This window comes from Camelus ferus, chromosome 32 (assembly GCF_009834535.1).
Source record: "Camelus ferus isolate YT-003-E chromosome 32, BCGSAC_Cfer_1.0, whole genome shotgun sequence".
Taxonomy (NCBI): Eukaryota; Metazoa; Chordata; class Mammalia; order Artiodactyla; family Camelidae; genus Camelus; species Camelus ferus.
In genome coordinates, this window is record NC_045727.1 from 21,232,521 (window position 1) to 21,259,341 (window position 26,821).

The window sequence follows — 26,821 nt, forward strand, 5'->3', positions numbered from 1 at the left end:
AATCACCCCAAAGTCCCTGCAGGTGTCTGCGAGGAGTCGGTCCAGTCCAGCCGCGCTGCAGAGCCCAGACCTGGGGATACCTGGACTCACCCTCCAGGCCCCAGCCAGTGGGCCTTTGTGGGAACCCCTCCCTTTCCCTGGAAGGCCTGGGGTCTCCAACCCAGATGCCTTCAGGGACAGGACAGAGCTTCTGTAGGAAGATGGAGATTGCAGGGAATTTGCACATGCCCCGGGCAAAGGCATTACATGCATTTGTGCTGTTGAGCAGCTGGTGAGTTGGAACTCCTGGGCTCCAGTCCGGAGGTCAGACCTGTTCAGCCCCCACCTCCCCAGGCACAAGTGCGGGGTTGGTTGGGCAGAGGAGCACGTGGGAGGGTGAGGAGCACGTGGGAGGGTGAGGAGCTTGGTCCAATCAGGCTGGGTGAGTCAACATATCCCCCAAACCCCCAGGGTGCTCCTGGAAGTCCACGTGGGCCCCTCGGTAAAGCCAGTGCTGCTGCTCCTGCTATCCGCCCCGGTGAGCCGAAACCAGGGTTCAGCAAACACTCCCACAGCCGCCTGCACAGAAGCGCCGTTCACAGTCGCCAAAAGGTGGGCAACAGCCCACCTGCCCTTGCCCAGAGCTGCCCCCTCTCCTCCTCTTTGTCCTGCCGCCAATAACGTGGTAAGCAGGTGCAGTAGGAGGCACCTGGGCCCAGGGTTCAAGTCCACCAATTAGAGCCGGGGGACCGGGGCCAGCTACCCTGGTCTTTGACCTTTTGGTTTTTCCCCCACCTCTCAAGCTGGCCCCAGCCTAAGGCCTTTGCACCGGCTGTTCCCCCACCCACCACCGCTCCCCGAACGCTCCCCCCAGGCCTCCCTGAGGCTGGCTCCTTCCCATTATGCTGGTCTCACTCAAATGTCACCTCCTCCAAGAGGTCCTCTGGGGCCACCTGATCTAAAATGCCCCACAGCCATCTGGATCCTGGTCACTGCCTTCGCCACTGAAAATCTCTCCTTTCGTTGACAGTGGCACTCACTTCCGCCTCTGGAATGAGAGCTCATGACCGTCTGCTGGCATCGTGCAGCCCCAGAGACCCCAGGAAAAGGCAGTCCTCCAGCAGCCTGGGGTCCCCAAGCCCCAGCATCGTTAGCGACACTCCTGACGCACAGAGCGCTGCCCCGCCTTTTCCCGCCCTGGGGCTTTGCGACACCCCGGGCTGTCGAGCTTAGAAACACTTCTGTCTTCCGTCCAGTCTGAAGGCCGCTGGTGGAAAGACCCCCGTTAATTCACGTGCCACGAGCAGGAACAAAATGCTGTGGGCTGTATTTTCGTCCTCCATCAACTGAAGACACAACCTGGCTTCTGGTGGAAGAGGGTTCATCGAGGACTCAGACCCCGGGCTCGCCCTGGGCCCCTGGCCCGGGCCTCTCCTCCGGGCGTGGGTGCTCCGTTAGCCCAGCCCGCCAGGCAGGCGCGTGCGTCCCCAGTTCACAGTTGAAGCAACAGAGTAATCTGTCCGCATCACACTGCTAGGGATCGGAGCAGATGTGAACGGGGGCCTGCCTGGGGAGCCCACGCCCACTTTGAGCGCACACCTGGCTTCTCAGACCCCAGGGCCGCCTGCGAGGTGGGAAAGGAAGGCTCAGAGACCCGCACTTGCTTGGCGCCACACAGCGGTAACCCCGGGCGCTCCTCAGGGGAACCTGGGAGGGGGGCAGCTGCAGGCTGGGTGGCGGGGGGGGGGGGGGTCGGGCAGGGAGGGCAGAGCCAGGCCGCGCAGGGCAGAGCCAGGCCGCGCAGGGCAGAGGATGCGTCAGGGCCCACGCTGGACTTCCCGGGGCCTTGCTGCGGCGATGCAACCCTGGCCATGACCGCGAGGGGGCCGGCCGGGGAGCGCCCCCCCGAAGACGCCCTGGGCGGCCCCGCGGCTCTCAGCCCCTGCTGCCCCGCCTCGACCCCCGGGGCTCCGCTCTTTCCGGAACTGGCGCCCTGGCTCGCCGCAGCTCGCGGTTACCACCCGTTTTCTCGGCTGTTCGCTCGCCTCCCGCACGGGCAGCCTCCACCTGGGCCCCGCCGCACAGAACACCCTTCCTACAGTCACCTGGCGGCGCCGGGTGCCACTGTGAAATGGGTTTGAGGGCAAACGCCGTGGCGTCACCTGTCCCGGGGCCTGCCAGCGTCCTCTGCGGGCACAGCCAGTACTTTCTGTGTCACTAGGTCTCTGTGACACGGACTCTGCTCGGCAGAAAGCAGCCATATTGTTGAGGTCTCACCGGTTTATGTCGCCTGTGTTATCACTAAACAAACAGCCAGGAGACCTCGTAACCAAGTGGGCCGCCGGGCGGCCTCTGTTCGCGGAGCCTGCCTGTCTCGCTCCGCGGCTCCGCGGCTCCCCTGGCGCTGCTCCGGGGTCTACCCACCATGTCGGTGGCCACTGCTGCCCCGTCCTCGGTTCTCCCCCTAGCTGGCCGCAAAGGGCTCGCTTCTCCCCTCTGCAACCATCACTGGGGTGGAGAGAGATCCAAACACCCTCGACACCAGGATGGAGTCACCACCGGAGGGAGGACCCAGGCAGGGAGCTTGTGTAAGTCCCAGGGGGTCTTATCCTGCAGACCAGCACCCCTGGTCTGGCGTACAACGTGGGGGCCAGTTGTCCAGGTCTGTCGGTGACAGCCCTGGTTTTCATCCAAATTGAACATCCGCTCTCCCCAGGGCTGCTTCCTGGGCCAGGAGGAAGAGGAGCGGCTCCTGAGATGGTACAGGGGAAATAAGGCCTGGACCAGATGCCAGCGGGGGGCCTGAGTCTACCTGAGCACGCCTGTCAGTCATTTATTCACTCAACAAACATTCAGTAAGCCAGGACCATAGCATTGAACAAAATAGGCCAAATCTTGATAGTCTAGTGGAGAGGAAAGACAGCTGGAAAAATACAAGTTGAACACATAAACTGACTATATCGTAAGTCGGATGGCAGTAAGGGCCGTGGAGAAAAGTAACAGAGGGAAGGGGGGGTTTGGCTGTGTTTGTGGGGAGGGAGCGCTGTTTGTGATTTCAGGCGGGTGGTCAGAGAGGCGTTGCTGTGAGGTGGCACCGGAGACAGGCCTGGGGACCTGCATGTGCAAAGGCCCTGAGGCAGGAGCCGTGGTCTGGGGAGTGGCTGGAGGGAATCAGGCAGGAGAGGTGGGTGGGGGGCAGGGCAGTGGGGCTGGTTCTAGGCCACAGTGAGGACTGGGTTTTTACCCCACCCCCCCATCCCCCCTAGGTCAAGGGATCCATGGGAGGGTTTCTGGTCTGATGAAGTTTTCCCCAGGATCCTGCAGCTGCCATGCGGAGAACAGATGGGAGGGGGCCATGCGGATATAGGGGACCAGTTAGAAGGTGAAGTGGACGTGGCTTGGACGGGGGTCAGAAGTGGCACGTTCTGGTTGTGTCTTGAAGGCAGAGCCAACAGGATGGCCTGAGCTGAGCAAGAGGGCAGAGATGCACGATGAGGTCTCCGCCTGAGCGATGGGGGTGGCAGCTGCCTGTCCAGGGAGGAGCGGGTGCAGGGTGCTCGGGCCTTTGGTTTTTCCCATGTGAGGTTGGAGCTGTGTAGCCTGTCGGGTCTTCCAAGATGGGCAAACAAGTCCTTGAATCTCATATGGTTTCTTAGAATGTGAACTGACACGCGTCACCATTACAAGGTGTGGTCTGTCCCCTTCCCCTGGGGCAGGCGGGCTTGAGACCCACACAAGTGACCCGTGGCTTCTGCCTGGTCTCCTGGGACTCTCACTCTTGGCACTGGCCCCAGAGTGAGGAAGCCCAGGCCAGGCGGGGCTCCAGTGACAGCCTTGTGGGTGAGGAGGACGCAGCCCTGGCCACACCTGGCTGCGAGTCCTCGATGGCCCCGGGTGAGCACCAGCTTGTTGGGGGGCAGGTGGCGGGGAGCAGGCGGTCGTGCTGGGGCCCATCTACTTTGGTTTCCCTTGGACACACCGGCGTCCTGTCACCCTTTACCGACTCAGAGAGGGGCAGGGACCGACTACAGAGCCAGCAGGTGCCCAATGCCCAGCACGGGTGGGGGGCCCATGGGCACAGAGCCACTAGGGAAGCCTGGGAGCTGAAGGATGCCGGCCTGGCCCTGCCTCAGCCCCAGAACCCTGGAGGAAGAGCCGCTCACCCTCTCTGGGCTTCTAACGTGGAGCACCCACCCTGCTGTCCCCTAATCAGCCCGCCCTCGGCACAGGGGAGCCTCCCCAGGGCCCTCAGAGCGGGGCCAGCTGGGGTTTGCTTCCAGCCCCCCACCCACCAAGTGCCTGATCTTTCAAACTCACTGTCTGCCTCCCAGCCTCAGTTTCCTCATCTGGAAAATGGAAGTAAACACCTTCCCTCCCTGTACTGTGGGGAGGATTAAAATGAGCTTGTCTTTGTGATGTGCAGAACAGGGCAGTGACCGTCTAGGCCTGAGTGTTCTTCGGGGCGAGTCACCCAGAGCCCCCTGAGCACCCCCCCCCACTCACTCCCAGGAGAGGGGGCAGGAGGCGGAAGGTGTGGCTGGAGGCTGGGTCTGGACTCAGTCCTGTCCCAGGGGTCCTCTCTCCCCACGTATTATGGACTGTGAATGTGCCCCCACAAAGTTTTACCTTGAGGCCCAAGGCCCCAGGGTGGCGGTACTTGGCAGTGGGACCTCCGGGAGGTGAGAAGAGGAGGCCATGAAGGTGGGACCCTCATGATGGAATTAGTGGCCTTGTGAGAAGAAGGGACTGGACTGGCTCTCGCTGCCTTGTGAACACACAGCCAGAAGGCGGCTGTCTGCCAGCAGGAAGCAGGCTCTCACTGGAACCAAATCTGCCGTCACCTTGGCCGTGGACTTCCAGCTTCCAGGGCCCTAAGGAACAAATGTGTGCTATTTCAGCCCACACTGTGGCGTTCGTCACGCCAGCTGGCGCTAAGACCAGCGCCTCGGCTTCCCCACCTGTAAAACGGGAGCTGGAGCGGGGGCATTCTGGCCCCAGAGGCCACCTGTGTCGATGTGTTTTGTAAACTTGACACCCACGCACACAGGGATGTGAGCGTTTGCGCGCAAGGCCGAGCCGTGCTGCGGTCAGGTGGCACCTGGAACTCCAGGTGTTTACACGGTGACTCACATAACACTGAAAACTTCTGGTGAGCATAATATTCTGGGACATCCCTGCTGAAGATGCAGGTCCGGAATGGAACTGTGAGGACACCTGAGGCCGCTGGCATTGAGGGACCGTCGACAGGACAGCCGGCCTGTGGCCTTCACGGGTGCCAAGTCGGGGAGGCCAAGGAAGGACCAAGGTGCTGGGGTGGGTCCTGTCAGCAGGGGATGCTGCTGGGGCCCCGAGTGGACTCTGATGTCGTCGTATTTCCTGATTTTAAAGAGATGTGAAGGAAAGGCCTGGTTTGCAGGAAATACACAGAAAGGTGCCGGGTCATCAGTGTGCTCCCAAATAATTTAGGTTAAAAAAAAAAAAGGTCTGCCCATCTCCCTGCATCTCCTCTGTAAATATAAGATGATTTCAAAATTTAAAAAACCTATGTTTATAAAAAGATGAGATCAAAGCAAGCATTTCTGCAGGCTTCCCAGTGCCTGGGTCCCTGGTCTGCAGCCCCTGGTGGGAGCACCTCCTGCTGCTTTAGTTTTTCCTGCAATTTGTCTCTTACGACTGAACGAACAGAGGTTCACCACTTCTGTGTCTATTTACTTCAAAGGAGATCAAATTGGTGGGAGAGTTTTATAAGACAGTGTGAGGCTGTCACACAGTAGTGAGACCGTCACCCACTATGACAGAGCCTGGGTTCTTGCAGACCGGGTCCACAGGCTCTGTGCCTGGGGGCCCGAGCTGGGCCCTTTCCCCAGCTACATGAGGGCCTAGGACAGGCTCCCCCCTGCAGGTCCCTGGAGAATTAGGTGGGACCACGCGGGGCATCCTTGAGGAGCGGAGGCAGCCTGTTCCCCGAGGAGGGACCTTTGGTCCATCTGGTCCGGTCTGATGGGCAGAGGCCTTTCCCAGGCCCAGGGACCAGATGGTGGACAGACGGACGTGGGATGTGGCCTGGCTTGGCTCAGTGAGCACAGAGCCTGGCCTGGAGACTGCCTGACTGGCCGTGGCATCCACATCCAGGGAAGATGGGCCCTGAGCCTGGCCGGGTTCCTGGGCCTGCCTTGCTACCTGGGCGTCAGGTAGGGGTGGAGGCACTGGAGCTGTGGGAGTCTGTGCTGCTTGCACCAGAGAAATGGGCACATTTCTGCCCTACTCCAGAGCTGGGGGTGATAACTTCCCATTATGCAGGAGTATATCCCATTGCCTTACAGCAGCCTGCAGGCCCCCATGTGGGCTGGCCCTGCCCTCCTGGGCTCCCCCCAACCTCCTCCTCCTTGAAACTCTTCGGCCAAAGGATGCAGGGTCCTCTGCTCGAGTGGGCCCATTGCACACCAGGACGGTGCACCGGCTGCTCCCCTCCCTGGTCTCTCTGATGGCTGCAAAATCATCTCCTCCTCCTGTTTCTACTCATTCCCTGCTCAGAGTGGCCTTTCTGGAGCCCTCTGGAAAGCAGCGGTTCACAAACCCTCCTGTGCATCACACTTACAGGGGAGGAGGAGGGAGATACCACAGATGGCCGGCCCCAACCTTAGCCTACTGATGACCAGGTCGGGGCGGACCCAGGAACCTGCATTTCCACCAGGTTCAGGCGATGCTGATGCCGCTGGCGGGGTACCCGCTGGAGAACCTCTACTGTGATGTGGCCCCTGCAGGCCCTCTTTGCACCGCCTTCCAGCCTGTTGGTCACCCCCACCTACTATCCTCTTCCTAATGAACCCCGTTTTGCTGCAGGCGTTTGAAGGCCCTTCCGCAGCCCCAGGCAGGGGATGGTGATTCCTCTAGACCAGAGGTTCTCGATCTAGGTGGCCCTACCCACCACGGACATCTATGGCTGCTACAGTGATATATAAGGAATGTCCCACCCCCAAAGTCCACGTGCCCCCAGGAAGAGCACTGATAAATCGCTCGCTGCCACTGAGTGTGGCCAGGCAGCCAGGGCTTCCGGGAAAGGCCACCTCTCCTGAGTGAAGGGGGTACAGCCCCCACTCTCTGCCTCTCTGGGTGGGAGAGCGGCGGCTGCCATCCTGGATTCAAAGCCAGGAGCAGAAGGAGCAACGGGACGGGCAGCTGTCCCCGGACTGGCCAGCCGAGCCACCTCCCTGCACTTCCTGTTGGGTGGCAGTGTCCCAGGTGCCTCACCTGAGAACTTGTCTCGTTCTGCACGTCCTGTGCTGAGCGCAGTACCTGCCCGTGCAGGTAGGCACTCTGTCCATCAGGGAGGGTTGTGTGAATGTGCCAGAACCTTGGGTTCTGAGACTGACGCGGCCCGACCCCTGCCTGAGGGCAGGAGACTTCTTTCCCTGAGCTGAGCCTCAGCTTGCCCATCTGCCAAATGGGTGTAAGGACCCTGTGGTCAAGGAGAAGTCAAGGAGGCATGGACAGGGAGGTGTTGGTGACCGCTGTAGGCCTTCCTGGAAGTCCCCCATCACCCGAAGGGCAGGTGGTCTGGGGTCAGGGGCCTCAGAGCCCCTCCTGGCCGCAGAGGATGCGACCCTCGCCCCTCCTGAGGTGGGTCAGGGAGCCACGCCTGAACCATGAAGAAGCAGGGAGAGGTCATGTTTGTCTGAAATGCGTCACAAGGGAAGACTGCTGTGGCCCCAGCTTGCGGGGCTCGCCTGTGCGTTCGGGGCTGCCCTGATCAAGTCAGGGGACTGGAGACGAAGCCCCAGGGGTGGGCGGAAGCACCAGGGGCGATAATGTGGACACGGGGTGGGGAAGAGGTGCCCTCGGAGCTGTACTTTCCAGAGTCCGCAGACCTGGTGGCCTGAAGTCACGTCCCCGGCTCGGCCCACCCCCGGATCCTCGAGGAAGTTCCGTGAGAGGCAGCCACTCGCCCGCTGGAAAGGCGGCCCCGGCCCCCGACCCCGGCCTTGGCGCCGTCTCCGGGCCGAGGGGAGGGGAGAGCTCGGCGCTCCTGTGGTGTCCGCGGCCGGCGCCCGGCGAGCAGCGCCCTCTGCTGGTCTCTGCCCGGCAGGGAGGCTGGGCCCGGCGGACTGTGCCCGGGGCTGGCGGCGGCCGGTCCCCATATACGAGGCGAGGTCCTGCAGGGACGCTTGCCTCTGGCGCCAGAGCGGCCGGCGCTAGTCCTTGCACTTTGTGGCCCCGGCTGTGGTCCCATCTGTCCTCTCGCAGGCCGGCGCGGCTGTCATAGCGCTGGGGCCCGGGCCGCCGTCCACAGCACGCTCAGCGGCGGGAGCAGTGTGGCCAGCAGCGGGCCCGAGGCCCGCGGGGGAGGGCCAGCGAGGGAGGTGCAGGAGCAGACCTCGTAGCCGTCCCCTGAGCGGCTCTGGTCGTGCTGTCCCGGCGGGGCGTGGGCCCCGGCCTCTCCGTCCCCGCCCTCGGAGGGGTCGGCCGGCAGGTCTCTGCACACCAGCCAGTCCCGGGCCGTGGACTGCGGGTACCCGGGCGCCACCTCCAGCTCGCTGTCCAGCACCTTCCAGTACTCCTTGCCGCGGAAGAAGTAGGCGGCACCTGGGGGAGAAGAGAAAAGACTGTTGAGCTCTGGGCCCCTGCAGCATGTGGGATTCAGGCCAGACAGCAGGAGGACAGGGCAGCCAAGAACTGTGGGGCCAGCAGGGAGGGTGGAGAATGTCTAATGCGAGAGTCAAAAGTCTTTGTCTCAGCCCGGGAAGCCCATCGGTGGGCCCTAGAGCCTCCCAGGCCGGGGAAAGCTCAAGGAGCAGCCTGGAGGCAGGGGGATGGCTGAGATGGACTGCTTCTTTCCATGTTGGAGGTTTACGGAGGGCCTACTCTGTGGCGGGCTGTTCCAGGTACTGAGGACACCCTTTGAAAGCAGAACAAAGGAAGCTTCCTGTAGGGGTAGACCCTCCCCGTGGGAGGGTGTGTTCTCACTCCTGCCATGCGGGGCTGAAGCACGGAGGGAGGGGCGGCGTGGGTGCGTGGGGAAAGTGTTCTGGGAGGACGCAGGGCAGGTGCAAAGGCCCTGGTGTGCGTGCGTGCGTGCGTGCGTGTGTGCGTGTGTGTGTGTGTGGCAGCGGGAGGCAGAGGCTGGAGGAGGGACTCGCGTCGAGGAAGAGATGCGGGGGGAGGTAAACAAGAGCGAAAGGGGGCGGGGCCCCGACGCAGGGTGGGGCCCCCGAGGGTCCGCGGCAGACGGGCCGAACAGGCGCGCACATCTGCCCCTGCACCCCACAACGACCCTCTCGCGACCCCCACTCCACAGGCGGGGATTCTGAGGCCGCCCGGGGCTCGCCCTTCCCTCTGGCCACCGGGCTCACCGTCGGACCAGCGCATGGCGTCGTCGAGAGTGCTGGGCACGCCCCTCCACGGGGGGCTCCGGGCGGGGTGGCCGGGGTCCATGCGACGCGTGTGCTCATCGTAGCGCCAGTGCAGCTGGTCCTTAAAGAAATAAGTCTTGTCATTGTGGGCCCAGGAGAAGGCGGCATCGACGCCGCCCGGCGGGAGGCCAAAGTCCGAGATGGGCCGCGGGTATCCTTCCTCTACGTTATTGTCCTTAAACACCCAGTATCTGTCTCCTGGGGGCGAGAGAAAGAGCCGTGGGCTGGGGCTCGCCCAGCCCGCCGGGCGGGGCCCCAGCCCTTGCTCCTCCCCCAGGTAGACGCCCGGATGCCATCGCCGGCAGCCTGCAGGAGTAACCCCTGAGCACCTGCTCCGTGCCTGGCTCAGGGCCCTGCACCGGACAGCAGCCCAGGACGCGGCTTCTGATAAGGCGGCCCCTTCACAGACCCGGGGTGAGCCTAGCCCGCGAGAAGCCACTTCGCTCCGCGCTGCCTTGACCACTGCTGAGCAAGCTCACGCGCAAAGCAGGAAGGGCATGGGTGGAGGCCTGACCGCACGTGCGCGCGCGTGTGCACCCTCGTCAGGCAGACAAGGACAGAGCGGTTAGAAATCACCAAGAACTTCCAATCTGAATGCAAAACTTTCCAAACATGGTGTGATCAAGGGCTTGTTGGGTATATCCTTGACTTGGTGTTCTGGAAACATCCTTGGTTGCTCTGCCACGGAAGGGTGGGAGTGTGACATTACGCTCTGGGAGGGGTTGCCATGTCTACGCCCACCCTCACCAGGGCTTAGCAACCATCAACCCCGTTTAGAAAACAAAGAAGCAACACGTTTACAAATCCTTGGCCGGAATCCAAGGGAGATATTGGAAGGGTCAGTAAGCACTTAAAGTGTTCTGCGGGCTGCGAGCCTCCCGCAGCGCGGGGCACGGGGCAGGTGCTCAGTCGGTACGAACCGGTTGGGCGCACAGATGAACCGGCTACTCTCTGCTCTGTGCTCTAGACCCACAGAGCCAACCACAGGACTGGCCTCCCGTGCAGACACAAGCTTTGGGGGTCCTGAGGGCTGCAGGCTGCGGCTCCCCGCCAGCGATGCCCGGCAGGCACCCGGGTGGGGGCCTGCCCACCTTTGAAGAAGACGATCTTGTGGTCACTGGTGCGCTCATACACGGCATCCACGCTGTCCAGGTGCAGCGGCAGGCCCCGCCAGAAGCGGTGCATCTGGGCCGGCTGCAGCGACACCAGGTGGCGGTCCCGGGTCAGCCGCCAGAAGTACTTGCCTAGGGAGACAGAGGGGGTGGAGCTTCAAGGGGTGGGGCTGGGGCCCGCCCGCCCGTCAGTCCACCGGCCACGGGGTCCAGCGGTGGGGGCGGCGGGGGGGCGGTTACCTTTGAAGAAGAAGGCCTCGCCGCGGATCTGGGCCACCGCGTCGAAGTGGGCGCTGCACCGGTGGGGCACGTCCTTCCTGGGCCTGGGTGCAGAGAGAGGGGGCTGGGCTGGGAGGCAGCCCCACTCCCGAGCCGCCCAGGGGACCAGCGTCCCCAAAGGGTCCTCACGTCACTGCCTGCAGGCTCGGCGAACACAGCAGTTTAGTCAAGGGAGAGGCGTGAGGAAGTGGGCCCCATTCTCGCCGTTCAGGCCGGCGAAGACGGAACACCGAGCCAGCGAGCGGCAGGGAGCTCAACGCTGCCGGCGGGGGGGGGGGGACCCCGCGAGGCCCCGAGGAGCCCGCTGGGCGCTGGCCCCGGCAGCGCTGCACGGCGCGCACACCCCTTGTGACGGCGAAGGATCAGGAACAACTTAAATGCTAAGCCCGGGGCAGGGCGCCAGCGCACCGCGGTACCGGCACAGCTCAGAGAACCAGGCGTCTTCACATAGACGCGGAGGCCGCCGCCGACCCGGCGAGAACCCGGGCGCACAGCCGCGCGCGACGGCCCCGCCGCGTTCACACACGCGCAGCGTCCTCACACACGCGCGCGCGCGGAGCCTCTCTGGGAAGACGCACATTGCCCGGGGCGGGGCTGGGAGGTCGGGGTGGGGACTAACTTCTCACCGCAGGCACCGCGTCCCACTGACGCGTACTACTTACTTACTCAATAAATAAACGCAATAAACAGAAGCCGGGGCGACATCTGTCGCCCTCGGTGGAAATTCACCACGTACAGCTAAGTGAGGGAAGTGTGAAGCCATTCCACTTTCGGAAAACCAAACCCCAAACCAAACCACAGCAAGTCACAGAAGCCATAGATTTCTGTCTGTGTTTAGGCTTTTGTGTGATGTGAACGTAGCAAGGAGGCGTGCCAGGCTGAGTGCAGAGGTGGGGGTGGACAGGGACGCCCCTCCCCGGGTTCTGTGACACTTGTTGTGTTGGTTGGGGGCTCAATGTCCGGCCCCCTGAGAGCGGGCGGGCTCCGACTGCTTAACCAAAGGGCTCACTGAAGAAACTGCTGAGGCAGGGCCTTAAAAGGCGGGGGGCAGCTTCCACCTGGTGTCCCGCAATGCCAGCCCTGCGGACGGATGCTCCCTTGGGACCCTCAGTCTCGGCATCCAGCCTTGAGCCCAGGCCACAGATGGGTGCCCTGGCGGAGCACCCGCTGTCAGCCCAGCCCAGGCACTGGATCTGAGTCAAGATGCCCCTGGACGATTCCAGCTACTGTCCCCGACGCTGCAGAGTGGAGACCAGCCCCGCACTGTGCTGTCCAAACCTCTGACGCACAGAACGCGGGCACCTAATTCCACCGTGGTTGATGCCACGAGACTGGGGTGTTTGTTACACAGCAGTAGATGGCTAGGACAAAGGGAGAGGAATCATGCATTTGAAATCTGGTTCTGGGCTGCGGTGAGCAAGCATCCCCTGTGCTGTCTGAAGGACAGAAGAAAAGCCAGTGTCACTCAGCACTCAGCTGGCCCAGAAGAGCCCGGAGCTCAGGGCTCTGGGCCACTGCTGGGGTGGTGCTGGTGTGGAGACAAGGGGCCCACAGCTTACAAGATGCTGGACCGATTGTCGGGGGGCTCCGGCAGGAGGGGGGGTTCCTCAGGCTCTGGGGTGCCCGGCTGTGCCGTGGGGGACACGGACTCCCGCACACCTGTGGAGACAAAGAGGCTGAATCAAAGCTGGCAAGTCCCACCACCCCTCCTGGACCCCCCAGGGTGGCCCCGAGGCTACTGGATGGGCGGGCACCGGGCTGGGGGGGGGGTGAGTAGAAGACACAGGTGCCTCAATGACTCAAAGGAGTGTTTACACAGCCCCCCAGCTCGGCTGCTGGGTACAGACCCAAGAGAACAGAAAACAGGTGTTCAAACAGAAACTTGCACGTGACTGTGCATCATGGCATTATTGAGAATGGCCCAAAGGTGGAAACAACCCAAATGTCCATCAGCGGAAGAATGGATAAATACAATGATCCAGCCGTAAAAAGGAACGAATTACTGACGCATCCAACCGTGACAGGGATGGCCCTTGAAAACACACGCTAACTGGAAGAGGCCGACACAAAAGGCCACCCATTGTATGATTCCATTTACACAAGACGTCTGGAATAGGAGATCCAAAGAGTCAGGAGATGAGTGTTTACCAGGGGCGGGAGGTGGGGAGTGACTGCTGATGGATGGCGGGGAGGCGGTGATGAAACAGTTCTGGAGGTGGTGGTTGCACAGTGCTATGAGTGTGCCAGATGTCATGGAATCATTCGCTTTCGAATGGTTAAAAAGGCAATTTTACTACAATAAGAAAAGCCGACAGATGTCGGAGGGTGGTGAGGTCTGGGGGCTGTAGGACCCACTTCACAGGTGGTAAGGACTGGACGACTTAATACTTGTAAGTGCTGGGCACCGGGCCACCAACGCCGGCTGTCACAACCAGAAACGACTTGGGGGCTGAATGTGGGATCTCGTCCACGGCTCTGAGAGATCTGGGTAAAGGCCAGCGGGGCCCCAGCTCCCAGGGACCCCTGGTGACAGAACTCACCCACTAACTCAGTCCACCCGTGCTACGGAGCAGGGTGTCGCCAGGTGGGTTCGAGATGCTGAGCGCGCGGTGCTGAACGTGGGGTTCTGTGCTCCGGGGGTCCCCAGCACCACTGCCCCGCCCCGAGCGACCTGTACCTGGCTTTGGGGGGGGGGTGACTCACCGTACAGCTGCCAGATGCGCACCCTGTCCGCATAGGGGAGCCCGTAGCGCAGCGGGTCGCCCACCGGGCCCTGGTAGTATGGCTGCATGATGGAGCGCGTGGCCGCCACGTGGCCCAGCCCGATAGCGTGGCCGAACTCATGGACAGCCACCGCGAACAGGTCCACACCGTGGGTATCTGGGGACACAGGCGCCAGTGAGCCATGGGAACGACCTCCAGCCCTGGCTGGGGCGGGGACCTGTGGGGTGGGGTGTGGTGGTGTGCTGTGTGGGTCACACAGGAGACCCTGGTTCTGGACCAGCAGGTTCTGTAGTCACTCAGGGCTTGTCTGGTTCCCATGAGGCCCTATGGGGCCTCCAGGGGCTTCTCTGGTCCTGGGGTCTCTTGGCGCCCCTGCCAACTACAGCTGCTGCTCACGGTAAACTTGGTAAACTTTTCTGTACAGGCCACATGGTAATATCTCAGGCCTTCCAGTCCATCGGGACCCCACGTCACAGGGAGCCCTGAACCTCACAGTGTTGAACAGATCCCCCAGGCCCTGTAGGAGGGACCTGGTCTCCCATCCTGGCCGAGAGACCTGGTCTCTCCACCTGGGCTGGGCTCCCCGGGCTGCCATGCAGACCAGCTCCACGAGGGCTCCTGTCTCCCCTGCCCAATGCCACGTGGCTCTGACCACCCCCCCACCTGAACCTGGGGGCCTGCGACTTCCTTGGCCAGTGGGACTTAGCAGAGGTGATGACGCGCCCAGGCCTACAGAGACCTTGCACGCTTCTGCTCCCTCTTGGAAGCAGAGGCCGGGATGAGGACAGGCCCGCCCCATGGAGTCAGGTCGCCCTGCTGTCCCAGGCCCACGAGCCCAGCCAGGCAGAGACAGCTGGGGACGTCAGCCTAAACTAAATGGCAGAGCTGACCTCCTGAGCTAGACAGAGGCCCAGGGCTCTGGGCCAGGGCACCTGGACCGGAGGGAGGTTACGGCGGCTTCCTCATCCTGGGGGGCTCCCGACAGCCTCGTGGGGTCTGTGGGGGGCCCAGGGCTACACAGGGTCCCTGGCACCGCCCCCGCTCAGCAGGACGCACCTGAGGAGCGGAACGTCCAGGCCTCGTCATCGTCGAAGTGGGTGTCCCCTGCGGTGTGGTGGTCCCCCGGGAAGAAGGCATGGGCCACCGTGCCGCCCGGGCCATCGAAGGGGTAACGGTCGTTGTGGTCGGCCTTGGAGAAGTCGATCTGGATGTCGGCGGCACTGCCCGCCACCTCGTGGAAGTTCAGGGGCGTGATGTCGCTCCAGACTTTGAGCGCGTAGTGCATGAGCGCCCGCACCGTGTCGCGGCCCAGGGGCGAGTCCCGCGGGAATGTGCGGACCCTGGGGCAGGGGGCAGGCAGGGCCAGAGATGGGGGTGGGTCACGGGGATGGGTCCAGTGCCCCCGCCCCGGGCTAAGCTATGCTTCTGGAACACCCCGGGCACTGGGGACCTTATTTGTAAGTATGTTTGCAGATACAATTAAGGCGAGGGTGGAGATGAGGTGTCCTGGGTTAGGGTGGCCCCTAAACAGAGTGAGTGTCCTTATAAGAGACAGAAGAGGACACAGACATGAAAGGAGAAGGTCACGTGAAGACGGGAACGGGGACTGGAGCCACAGGGCCCAGGGTTGCCGGCAGCATCTGGGCAGAGGCCAGGGCCAGACTCTCCCTTTGAGCCTCTAGGGGACCAGCCCTGCGACCACGGATCTCAGACTTCTGGTCTCCAGAGCTGAGCAGACCAATTCCCGTCTCTTAAACCCTCGTCTGTGGGTGTTTATTTCAGCTTCCCCTCCTCACCCCAAAGTTCAGGCCCCTGGGAAGGACCTGTCTGGGGGAGCCCACCCACCCACCTCCACGACAGGTTTCTTTTGTTCCACTTGGTCGGGGCTGGAGCCTGGCGCCTCCTTCGAGCCGGGGCCGCCGCTGGGAGGTCAGGGAGGGAACAGCGCGGGGTTTTCATCAGTGCCAGGGTGGCCTCATCTGCAAGGCGGGTGGGGGTCAGGAGCCAGGCCCAGCTCACCTGGGACTCCACGCACCAGGTCTAGGGGTCGGGGGGCGAGGCCCGGGCCTCCAGCTGCCTCAGGCCACACTGTGGGGGGATGTCCACGGACCAGGGTGGGGTCATTCAGAGCATCGACTAACTGATGGCCCTGAGCAGCCAGAGGGACACGACCCCAGCTTGGGCCCGTGTAGCCAATGCTTCCTGTGTCTCACGGGACACACACCTGACCAGCTCTGTGTGTGACACTCCTGGGAGGCCTGGGAACAGATGGGTCTCAATCAGCCAGCCTTGCAGAGGGTCTTTACAAAAATAAAGTGGGGTGCTCACAGAAACACCCCAGATTTCTGGTTTCTCTTGGAAAGCTGGGGTTTTGACAGCACAGGGCTGGCACTCCCACAAGGGCAAGAGTCACCTGGGGCGTGGGTGGCCAGACCTCCCCCACCCCACAGCTGGCCTGTGGCCATGGCACTGAGACCTGGCTGTGAGTGTGGAGATGGGGTCTGGGCGCTGGCACACACTCACCTACCACTGTGCCCACACTGCGGGATGGGGAAGGGACGACGCAGGGGTCCCCACGTGGCAGGAATCCTCCATCCTGGCCCTAACCCCACCCACCACGGCAGGCTGGAGGCAGGGTCAGGAGGACCCAGGCGCAGCACCCGTCTCCCACTGCACCCCAAGGACTGACCCAGGACGCCAGTGGCCTCCAGGCCTCCAAACCGCTGCATGGCGGCAATGGCCTTGGACAGCTCCTCCTGTGTCTGCAGCTGCCCCGTCGTGGGGTCCGCTGGGGGCAGGTAGCCGAACTTGCTCAGCCACTCCTGCGGGCAGAGAGCAGAGTGAGGGTGGAGGTGGGGACTGGGCCCCACAGAAGAGCCCCCTGCCCAGGGCCCATCCCTGTGAGGGGCAGGTCTCTCCCATCCCCGATCAGCACCACCCCCGCCCCAGCCCCTTGGCCCACAGGGCATCTCTTGCCCCTCCCTTCAGTTACTTTACAGTTGGTTGCTGAAATGTCTTCATAAACCTAATGCCCTTCAGGTGGGGTGAGCTTGAGCAGTGCACAACCTGTACAACTGCTCATGGCAGCCTGCCCGCCTCACTCCTCCTGAGGCAGCAGAGTGCCCAGGGGACACTTAAGAAAGTGAAATTTTAGTAAGGTTATTTATTAAACATTTGGAGTGCCAAATTCAGGTCCTGAGCTGGCCTGTGAGGCAGCAGTTGACGACCCGAGGTCTGAAACCCACGCTGAGTAGGGCAACGGCATCTGGTCATGAGCTGCATGTTCACGTAGTCTGGAGTCTGGAGCCAGGCTGCCTGGGTCCAAGTCCCACCTAGCCACCTCCTTGCTGCAGCTGAGGTAAGCCCCTCGCCCCTCTGGGCTGTTGCCTCACCTGTGGATGTCGAGAGGCTGTGAGGACACATGTGGGTGACAATGTGGAAGTGCTCCCACCAGCCCCGGCACAGGTGCTCTCTCTATAAAGCGCATGTGGCACTGTCAGGGGATAGCTCTGCTGAAAAGTGCTCCCGCGGGGATCCCCTGAGCCAAACAGGAAGCAGGAGTGGAGGGCAACCTTGGGCACAGAGAGCCCTATTCCCAAGCCCCAGTCACCTTCACCAGCTATGTGGGGCCCCGGGGACGGGGAGGCACCAATGCCATCCGTGGGGACCCCGGCGGGGCGCCAGATGGCGCTCACGGCCACTTCTCAGGCTGTGTGACAACCCCATGAAAAGCACTCAGCCACATGGACATGGTGCCAGGGGTGGGCTCACCAGCCAGCCTGGGGAGGACCCACAGGAGGCTGGAAGGCAGGGTTTTCAGGACATTCTGAGCCACGCCCCCTCCCAGGCCAGGCTTCAAGAAATGTACCAACACGCAGGCCTTTTTTTGTTTTTGTGGACATTTATAAAATCCTCTTGATTCATTTATGCTACCTGCAGGGCCCCCAGAAGCTTTCGAGTTTGCAGCCCCTGCCTGTAAATTCCCAACCCAGGAATTCCCAGGGGCCTCAACTGATCAGGAGGGGGCTTGGTGATTTGCATATAATTTGCATATGCCCACAGAGACTCAGCTAGCTTCCTCCCTTTCCAGGAAACCCTGAGTCCTTCCTGGGGTTCTCTTTGTTCCTTTACCTCCTCCCCATGTTCTGACAGGAGGCCCACCAGAATATGCAGAATTTGGAGACCCCCTCGGGTCTAGGGACCCCTGAAAGGCTGTTGGGCAGGACTGGCAGCTGGACATGACTACTCAGTGACCAGCAACCGGGGAAGCTCCCAGTGGACACTGCTGATCAGAGGGGCAGCTCCTCCCAGGGGGCAGGTGACACACTGCTCAGAAGAAGGGGGACACTGGCTGGAGATGCCCTTTCCTCTGGGCTCTGCCATCCTGAGGGCCCTTCTTTTTGGGAGGCCCCCTTCATGTCACTACAAACATGGCAGCCATCAACAGGACTTACAGAGCATGTCCCATGGCTATTCACTGTCCGGGCACTGGAGATGCCCAAGAGCATTCGTGTTAAAATGTGTATTTGTGGCTATGCTTTTTTCTTTCAAGTTTTACAGGCATCTGAAAGTTCTAATTCTGCAGTTTTCTTTCCGAAAGTCAGAACACACACACACACGCACACATTTCACAACTCTTTGTTAAGATCACAGGCCCAGAGCCTTGTAGTTATAGCAGGCCTGCCTCCCACCACCGTGGCTGCTGCCTCCCAGCACCATGGCTGCTTCCTCTGGGAAGTCCTCAGGGATTTCCTCAGACCATAGATGAAGCTGGGGGATGCTGGTCCCCATCCCCTCTAACCAGGTAATGGCTCACCCAGACGGGAGCCTGTCCCCACGCAGGCCAGTTGCTTTGGGCAGGCCAGGGCTCAGATACCGCTGGAGAACCACCTACCTCCCGGTTGTCCCCTGAAGGCTATGGTAACAGTTGGGTGTCTGGCCTGAGCAGTCCCTTGCTCCCATCCCTCGTGGGGCTCCACGGGGTTCACGGAGGAGCTGCTCCCTCTGGTTTTTGGGCAGCCCAGCCGGGAGGCCACACACGTCTCTGGGCTTCAGGCCTCAAGAGCACTTGAGGTGGTTTTGAAATGTGTGCCCACATCGAGAAGCTGGGGGTTTTAGCGCAGGTCTGAGTGGCCAGGCTCTGTGTCAACTTGTAGGACAAGGGCAGGGCTGAGGGCATGGGCTGCCTGGGGACAGACACTCCTGCCCGGGCCCTGGGAGCACTGTAGCTCGCAGCCCCTGCCAGACAGGACCGTAAGAATGGGACCAAATCTGGGGGGCTGACAGGGGAGGGAAGGGCCCACCTCCCCTCAGGCTTGGGCTTGGGGGTCTGTCCTCAGTCTCAGACATCCCACCTGCCCCCAGTGCAGACGCCCTGCTCCCCGGCACAAAGCCAGTCTCCACCACTCACGCCCCTGCCCAGCCCGGCTCCTTCCCGGGGCGGGCTTCTGCATCGATTCCAGGACAAGCTGGAGTGGGGGGCCCCAATGCATCAGGGAAACCCTCAGGAGGTGTCTGACAAGGACCTGCCCCTGGTGGGTTGGGGAGGGTGCTGGCAGGTGGGCCTGAAGAGCCCACAGGGACCTTCGCCCAGCCCTGAGGCACCCTGTTGTCCCAAGTCTGGTGGAAACACAAGTGTCCACAACAAGAAGCCCTCATCCCCGCCGGGGAGGAGCCATCAGCCCTCGAGCCACGGAGTGGTGTAGGCGTGCGTCTGCCTGCCTGTCTCTCCCTCGACTCGCCAGCGCATGCCAGTCTTCAGAGGAGACATGCAAACTCCCAGTGGCCAGGGTGGAATGATTTTCCTGGTAGTTAATACACTTTGGAACATTAGAGGGGCCAACAGGGTGGGAGGGGGTGGAAGTGTTAACGCAGCAGGATGGCCCCTGGGGTGGGGGCCCAGAACTCCTGCTCCCCAGGTGTCCTCAGCCCTGCCCCAGCCCCCAGCACCTACAGAGCCCACGGGTCGCCCGGGCCAGCCCCTTCCTGTGCGCACACACCCGTCCTCCCTCCGCCATCGCCATGGCGACTGTGTCTCCGGGGCAACGAGGCTGTGTGGGAGAAGGGTGAACCTTCCAGGAGGTGGAAGGGAGGCGGACAGGGGTGAGAATGGGAGGGGAGCCCCAAACCCACAGGGCTGCCGCACCATGGATAATTCCAAGGACCCCCGTGAGCTGAGCCATTACTGCAGATGGGAAACTGAGGCCCAGAGAGATGGGTGCCTTGCCCCAGGCCCTGGCGGGAAGTGGGGGCACTGGCCCTGCCCACGGAGGCCTGGCCCGCGCCCGCTGGGTCTTGCTTTCCTCCGCATCCTTTATCGCTGGTTGGTACAATGTCCATCTGTTTACAGCGCTCACGCTGCTTAACAATGTTTAACCTGCACACCGTAAAACTCCCTCGTGACTTGCGCAGAGCTCGGGGAGGGGCCGTTGCCCCGCGGAGCCGCCTCGCACTGGGGCCGCCCCAGCAGGGCAGCCGTCCAAGGGCAGGCGCCTGCTTTGTTTCGCCGCTGCAGCCCCGGTCCAGGCTCCAAGGGCGCTCAGCAAGCCTTCTGCTGACGGGCGGACCCGTGGGCTGAGGGGAGGCTGTGCCGCCGACTGTGCGCCGTGTCTCCTCCGGTCCTCCCCATGGCCCCAGGCCTGGCACTGCAGTCCCCTTTGACAGGTGGGGAAGTGGAGGCACAGAAGGGTCAGCTCGACGTGCTGGCAGCGGGAGCAGGACTGGAGTGAAGCCAGCTGTGACCCCGGACAGCTGTCCGCCCGCTGGCACTGGGTGGAGGGCACATTCCATGGTCCCTGATGCATCTTGAGGGGCCAGCGTGGAGCCAGCTCTGCAAGGACCGCGGGGACAGAAGGCTGAACTGCCGGCCCTCCCCCTTCACGTTCTAGCTCTAACTGGACACCTCTGGCCTCACGGTGGGTCTGGACACAGGTGTCATCAGTCCCACCGCACAGATGAGGAAACAGGCCCAGGGCCACTGTTGGGGCACGGCCGAGTGCATCGGGGGGTGGGTGGCTTTAGAGCACCTGCCCCTGGGCCCAAGTAACAGTCCCAACAGCGCCCACTGCACACGCCCCTGCTCCTTCACTCGCTCACTCCTCAGCACCCACAAGGCCGGGCTCACCATCACCTCCCGTGTAGATGAGGAAGAGGGCCCATGGCCACCTCACAGAGCGCGGCTCTGGCTGCCGGCTGTGTCTGGCCCTCTTGGGGGTCTGGGCTCTAAAGATCCAGAGGAAAAGGAGCTATGGAACCCCCGCAGGGCGGGTCTTCCCCTGGGGGCTGCTGGCGGTTGGGGTAACCTCACGCCCAGCATCTTCCTGTCCAGCATCGTCTGTCCACCCCACATCCCACCCAGGGCTCGCTGTGCCGTGTGCTGAGGGGTCAGTGAAGATCCAGGGAGACCCCGCCCTGCTATCCACCACGCCGGGGACGGTCTTGTAAGGAAGATCCAGTGGTAAGCAAGTGAACCTGGAAGTAGGTGCCGCGAGACGTGGGTGATGTCAGGGTTAATGACTGTGACGAGTGATGCCAACAGTCAGCATCACTGAAGGCTGCCCAGTCACCCACCTGCCCCTCAGGGCAAGGCCGTGAGGACGGGGCGCGCGGTCTGCAGGGCTCAGTCCACACTTGGCATGCAGTAGGCACCTAATAAGTAACGCGGTGGGTCCTGACGAGGAACCTGAGGCCCAGAGAGGTCAGGACACTTGCCACAGTCACACAGCCAGCATGGGCAGAGCCGGGCTTGGAACCCAGGCTGGCTGGCTGCCGGGCCTGTTCCCATGACCACTGTGCTACCAGGAACGTGAGATGGGGTGGAGGGCTCCTTAAAAAGGTGTTGGGAGGTGGTATCACCCAGGGACCTGAAACATGAGAAGGACCTGACCAGGTGATGAGCTGAGATGAGAAATCATGGCAGTGGGAACAGCAGGTGCAAAGGCCCTGTGGCAGGAACCGACTTGCGAAGTTCAGGGAGCCTGGGAAAGGAGGTGGTGAGGCTGGAGCACAGAGGGATGAGAGGACGGGAAGGGTGGGTGGGCGGCCAGGTAAGGCGGGACGGTGGGCTCGGCATCCTGCTCAGACCACTGCCTCATTCCTCCTGAGAGCTGGGAGGGGCCTGGGAGAGACAGAGCAGGCTGTCGGCTACAACATGGCAGATGCGTCTGTCACCCTTCACGTGTGGCACAGACCCTGCACCTGGAGCGCTGCACCGGAAGCTCAGAGCCACCGTTAAGCAAGAGACAAAAGCCATGTATGTTCAAAGCACCCCGAGAAATCCCGAGGAAGGTACTGAGTCAGGGAGCACTCTGATGGGCCCCTGAATCCTCCCAGTCTCCTCCCCACACCCCGGCCTCAGACCGTGAAGGCAGCCTATGTCCGGCAGGATGTGCGCAATTCAGGGGCATCACTCAGCTGACATCCCAACTGCCCTGTTCTCATGGTCCCATTTCACAGGTGAGGAGATGGAGGCCAGCACTCGGAGCCCAGGCTGGGAGCAGAGGCCTGGGCTCCACATGGAGGAGAAACGACACCTCCTACGCCGCCAGGCTGGCCGCTGGCCTGTTAGTCAGAGCCCGCACTCCTGGGGCTCACCCCACAGGCGCCCAGCGTGGTTATGCCCAAGCCGCACGGGCCCCCACACAAAGGCGCCACAAAGACTTCTCAGTCCTCCAGACGCTGAAGGCAGTGAGTGTCCTGGAAGTGAACTTGCTTGTTGACAACATGCCTCTGGGGTGGGGGAAGCGGGGAGGGGGCTGGCTGGGTCCTAGGACCTTCACGCTAAGTTCAAGCTCCCCTGGTCTTGGCTGAGGCCGTGCGCTCGGTCGGCTTCTCTGCCTGCAGCCAGGAGGGATATTCCTGGCCCCAGGCCAGGCCTGACACGGGTCCTGAGTGCACGGAGGGCCTGGAGGCTTGGGCACTGGCGCTCAGGAGCAGGGACCTAGAGGCACTGGCTGAGGCCAGGGTGACTGTCACCCCTGCCACCCTCTCTCCATCCCCAGGAGAGAACACGTGCTCACAGGTGCTCCAAGGTCCTGGCTCCCCTTGCCCCCACCCCCCACCCATCACCCAGCCTCTGCCCAGCCCCCTGGGCCACTGAGGACCCGGCTTATCCCCAGCCACCCTCACACAACCTCAGCCACAAACCACCGCCACTGCCTGGGTGCTGGAGATCAAAAGATCTGCCAACACATGAGGTACGAGGCACAAGGACACACAGACGTTGAGGCTGGGACAGAAGCCGGAGGAGAAGCTTTAGAGGACAGGCCGGCAAATCTGCCAACACACGACGCCTTAGGTGCTCTCTGGGGCTGGGTCCCGCACATACTCACGCCACAGTACCCAGGCGGCCCTGGCAGCTCCTGGCTATGGCCAAGTATTAGGAACAGCCCGCACGTCCGTCGGTGCCGGGGTCTGGCTAATGGATGTGGCATCCTTGCAATAAAAGGTGACGGTGGACAGAAAGAGCCAGGTAAGTCTGGATGTTCCAACACAGACCATCTTCCAGCACAGACGGCGAAGTGAAAACAGCACGGCCCACGACACTGGGCAGCAGGTTGCCATCCACAAGAATAAGGGTCCGCGGTCCCCTGCCCTTTTCTGTGCCCAGACAGCCTCTGCAAGTTTCCTCAGGAAATCAGGGCGCTGATGGCCCCTGCGTCTGCTTCTGCACGGCCTGAGTATCTTCCTGTGGGTATTGGCTACTCAAAAATAAAAGAACGAAAGCGGGCTCAGGCCTGGAGGCTCAGCCCCCCGGAGGGCACGGCGGTTCTTTTGTCCCACTCCACCGCGCTGGAAAGCCCACCATCAGGGAGGCGCAGCGGGCCTCAATCCGGTGCTTTGTTCACGCGCTAATGCTCTGGCGGGCTGCGCTGGGCGAGCCCCTCCCGGGTCTGTCTGGCAGAAGCTGGGTCACACTTACAAAGGGGCCCTTCTCCTCACTGGCAGCCCTGGATCTGAATATCCAGCGTCAGTGGGCCTCCGAGGCGGTCTGCAGAGTGGGGCACAAGGGAGTCCCCCCCTCCTCTCCACAAATCCCTGTTGGTCTCGCGGCCTTCCCGCACCTCCGGTGTGATGCTCCAGGGTGTCATTCCTCCAAAGGCCACCAGAGACCGCCCTCTGCCTGCAAACTGGGGACAGGAGGCAGGAAGGCTTCTCCTGCACAAGGGAGGAGGGGTCCTGGCCTTCCCTGGGTGGGGGGATCTCTTGGGGCCGGGGCAGCATCCTCTGCTCTTCACCTACTGAGCCGGACAACAGGGATCGGCTGTCTCTGGGGGCTCCAGGCTGGGGACCCACGTCCCCTGCCCAGTGCCTTCACAGGGTGTGGGGCCGGGTGACCCTCCTGAGGGCCGGCGGACCACAGGGGAGCAGGGAGAGGAGGAGGCATGGAGGTCCGAGCTGGGAGGAGTGTGCCTGACCCGTTTACTCTGGGTGGGCAGCAGGAAACTTCAGAACAGCACAGGGTCTGATAAATGAACTTGGCTGGGCTGGGAACTCCACAGCCTGGCTGTGCGGACCTGAGCCCCATTAATCCTCGACCTGGGCCCCTCAAAGCTGAAGGTGGGGGCCTGGCTCTACGGCCACTTAGCCCAGACCTAGAGACTTAATGACCTCAGGAGGGGATCCAGGAAACCCCAGGGCCCGGAGGAGGTGGACACAGACACCCTAACTTCAGAGCAGTCTGGCTGGGAGGAAGTGGCAGTAGGGTCCCCAGGCGTCTCCATGCAGGAAGCAGGGGCTGTGGTTGTGCCCGCCCAGATGGCTGTGAGGGCTGGGGCAGCTGGGCGGGGGCGGCCCGAGCCTGTTTCTCATCCAGAACCCGTGGCCAAGTCCTGCCAACCATGGGGCTGCGCATGCCGTCCAAATCCCTGCACCGGCCTGAAATCCACCGGAACTCCCGAATGCCAGCGGCCTGGGAGAGGGGCCCCACCAGCACCCCTTTAGGAGAAGGCAGCGGGCTGGGTGTGGGGCAGGGAGCCGAGCACCCTGGCCCCATCCCTTCCTCTGAGCAAGTGAGGGCAACTGCAGGGGCGGAAGCCTCAGAAGCAATCTGCTTAATCTACTGGTCCCCTCGCACCCTCGTCTGGCTTCCTGGGGTCCTGGGAGTGGCAATACCCAGAAAGTCTGATCTAAATCTTCCAGGTCCAGAGGAGGAGGCTCCAAGCCTGGTGGGCTGCCCAGGGGAGGGGTTGTGGGAAGAGGCCACTGCCGCCACCTCTCAGTATGGTTTCCTAGCCAGTGAACAGCTGATACTGAGGGAAGGGTTTGCAGGGGAAGGCGGTCGAGCTACATCCGAGCCTGGGAACGGCAGGGGGACCCCATCAGGCTCAGGACAGGGTCAAAGGGAGGCAAGGCTGGCCACCCTGGCAGTGGGAAGGGGTCACGGAACAGGGCCAAGATTCATGCCTAATGCGAACTGGGAGGCTGGCTCCCTTGCCCTCAACACCCTCAACGGAGCAAACTCGAAACCACCGCTTACGGGGCGCCCACACTCCGCAGTCCCGGCCTTTCCTCGGTTGTGGGTGCGCACCCTCTCCCGTCCCTCGCCACTCCCACTGGGAACGCACGCGGGAAGCACTGTTCTGGGCGGCTACGACTGCCGTCCCGTCCGCCTCGGGGTCCCTTTTGGGGCTGCTCCAAGCCGGAGTCGGGGCTCCGGCCAGGTGAACCCCCAACCTCCGCGGGCTCCTGCGGCTGCGGCGGGCTCTCAGCGCACGGAGCCGGGAAGGGACCCGGTGCCTCTTTCCCAGACTCTGGTGCGCGCGCGTCAGATACAGCCTGCACCCCAGCCTCAGCTTTCCTGCCCAGGAAATGGGTCCAGGGCGTCCGGGTTCCCGCAGGCGCCGAAGCGCCCTGATGGGGTCTCCCCGGCCCGCGGAAGCCTCGCATCCCGGCCGCGCACTCACCACTCCCAGGCTGAGGTCCTCGGCCCGGGGCGCGGGCGCCGCGCGGCCCCCACGGGCGGCCAGCGCGAGCAGCAGCAGCGGCAGCGGCGGGACCCAGGCCCAGGGGGGCGGCGGGCCAGGCCCCCGGGCGGCGCGGCGCCGCATCGCGTTCCTAGGGCGGGCGGCGCGGCGGTGGCAGTCCCCGCGCCCGTGCGCCCCGCGCCCGCTCCCGCTCCCGCTCCTGCTCCTGGCCCGACTGAACCCCGCACCGCCTCCCAGCGCCGGGGCGGGGCATGCTAATATATGCTAACGACGGCCGCCTGCGCTCGCTCCGCCCCCGCCTTAAAGGGCCCGAGTCCCGCGCCCCCGGGAGGATACTCAGACCCCACCCACGCTCCGCCTCGCGCGTCCACAAGGGGACCTGGGCTGCGGCGGCTCGAAGAAAGGCGCTTCCCGAGTGTCCCCAGACGGCCCCGGGACGGTAGAGGCGTGCAGGCCGGCGCACAGTCCGGGGGTCCCGGCCGTCCCCCAGGGAACGAACCCCCCTCCCGCCCGCCCGCGCGCACGCGGACCCCGGCCGAGCCGGGATTTGCGGTCACTGCTGGGGACCCTGAGCGGCTTCCTCAGCGGGCCGGGCGGACGCTTGGTGGAGCCCTAGCACCGCGATAGAAAGGAGGTGGGGGCTAAATGGGAGTGAGAGGTGGGGGCCGGGTGGAGGGTGAGGTGGGAGCGTGGGAGGGGTCGGGGGGTGGGGTGAGAGCAGGGAGGGGCTGGGAGTGGGGCAGTGGGAGGAGCCGGGCCAGGGTGGGTGGGTGGGGGTGGGGCGAGAGAATAAGAAGGGCGCGGGGCGCGGGGGCGGCACTGACCCTGGTGGGGTCTGGGCGCAGTTGGGAGTCAGCGAGGGCCGGGGTCTGTGGTCACTGTGGAGTTGGGAAGGGGAATGATGACGCCTCTTGGGAGGTTAGTGTGTGCCCGGCACGTGCTCAGCGCCTACTGTATTTAATCTCATTCACTTCTCACATCTTTTGAGACAGAAACTATCATTCCCATTTTTCAGATGAGGAAAGTGAGGCCCAGAGGGACTTGGAAGGCCACAGAGCCAAAGGATATTGGACAGGGCACAGGGGTGGCGGGTGGAGGTGGGAGTGGTGGTGGGCGGGGCTGAGATTGAAATGCAAATACCCCTCACCCTACTGGGCTACAACTGCTCCCCTCCCCCACCACTTCACCCCCCCCCCCCAATCACGGCTGGTGCTGCCAAGACAGGGGTCCCTTCTACCCAGATGAGGACTGGGTTCCAGGCAGAGCCCCCTCCCCACTGTCCTCCGCCAGCTGGGGTCTTGCTCCTCCTATTCCTGTTTGTCTCAGAGCCTCAGTGGCCCCTTCTGAGCATGGAGATTCTGCGTCTGCTTAGAAGACCATTGTACTGGCATGT

The 26,821-nt window shown here is 62.9% G+C and overlaps 1 protein-coding gene and 1 long non-coding RNA gene across 6 annotated transcripts; one reads left to right on the forward strand and one right to left on the reverse strand.

Annotated features, from left to right (window-relative positions):
* Window positions 1-201: 201 nt before the first annotated feature.
* On the forward strand, window positions 202-5,488 carry LOC116660905. Its single transcript, XR_004316552.1, has 2 exons — window positions 202-591; window positions 1,010-5,488. It is a non-coding gene; the product is annotated as an uncharacterized LOC116660905 (long non-coding RNA).
* Window positions 5,489-5,626: 138 nt separating this feature from the next.
* Window positions 5,627-25,615, reverse strand: MMP17 (matrix metallopeptidase 17). 5 transcript variants are annotated; one of them, XM_032471473.1, is made up of 10 exons: window positions 25,408-25,615; window positions 16,194-16,326; window positions 15,354-15,483; window positions 14,561-14,844; window positions 13,484-13,660; window positions 12,340-12,439; window positions 10,742-10,824; window positions 10,481-10,633; window positions 9,330-9,587; window positions 5,627-8,562 (listed from the first exon to the last, which is right to left on the reverse strand). In XM_032471473.1, the coding sequence occupies exons 1-10, from the start codon at window positions 25,549-25,551 to the stop codon at window positions 8,237-8,239; spliced, it is 1,788 nt and encodes a 595-aa protein (XP_032327364.1). In that variant the 5' UTR covers window positions 25,552-25,615; the 3' UTR covers window positions 5,627-8,236. The 5 variants fall into 5 exon arrangements, with proteins under 5 accessions (XP_032327364.1, XP_032327365.1, XP_032327367.1 ...); XM_032471474.1 differs by lacking the exon at window positions 25,408-25,615 and adding an exon at window positions 22,834-24,110; XM_032471476.1 differs by lacking the exon at window positions 25,408-25,615 and adding an exon at window positions 22,830-24,103.
* Window positions 25,616-26,821: the final 1,206 nt, after the last annotated feature.

Bases quoted from the DNA above. Each gene is read 5' to 3' on its own strand.
- MMP17 (XM_032471471.1), bottom strand. From the start codon at position 16,473: ATGCCCTGTGGGCCAAGGGGCTGGGGCGGGGGTGGTGCTGATCGGGGA. The intron at 15,484-16,193 runs GTCAGTCCTTGG...CCCGCCTTGCAG, and splicing joins GGAGGCCACTGGCGTCCTGG to ATGAGGCCACCCTGGCACTG. The intron at 13,661-14,560 runs GTGCGTCCTGCT...CTGTGTCCCCAG, and splicing joins CTGGACGTTCCGCTCCTCAG to ATACCCACGGTGTGGACCTG.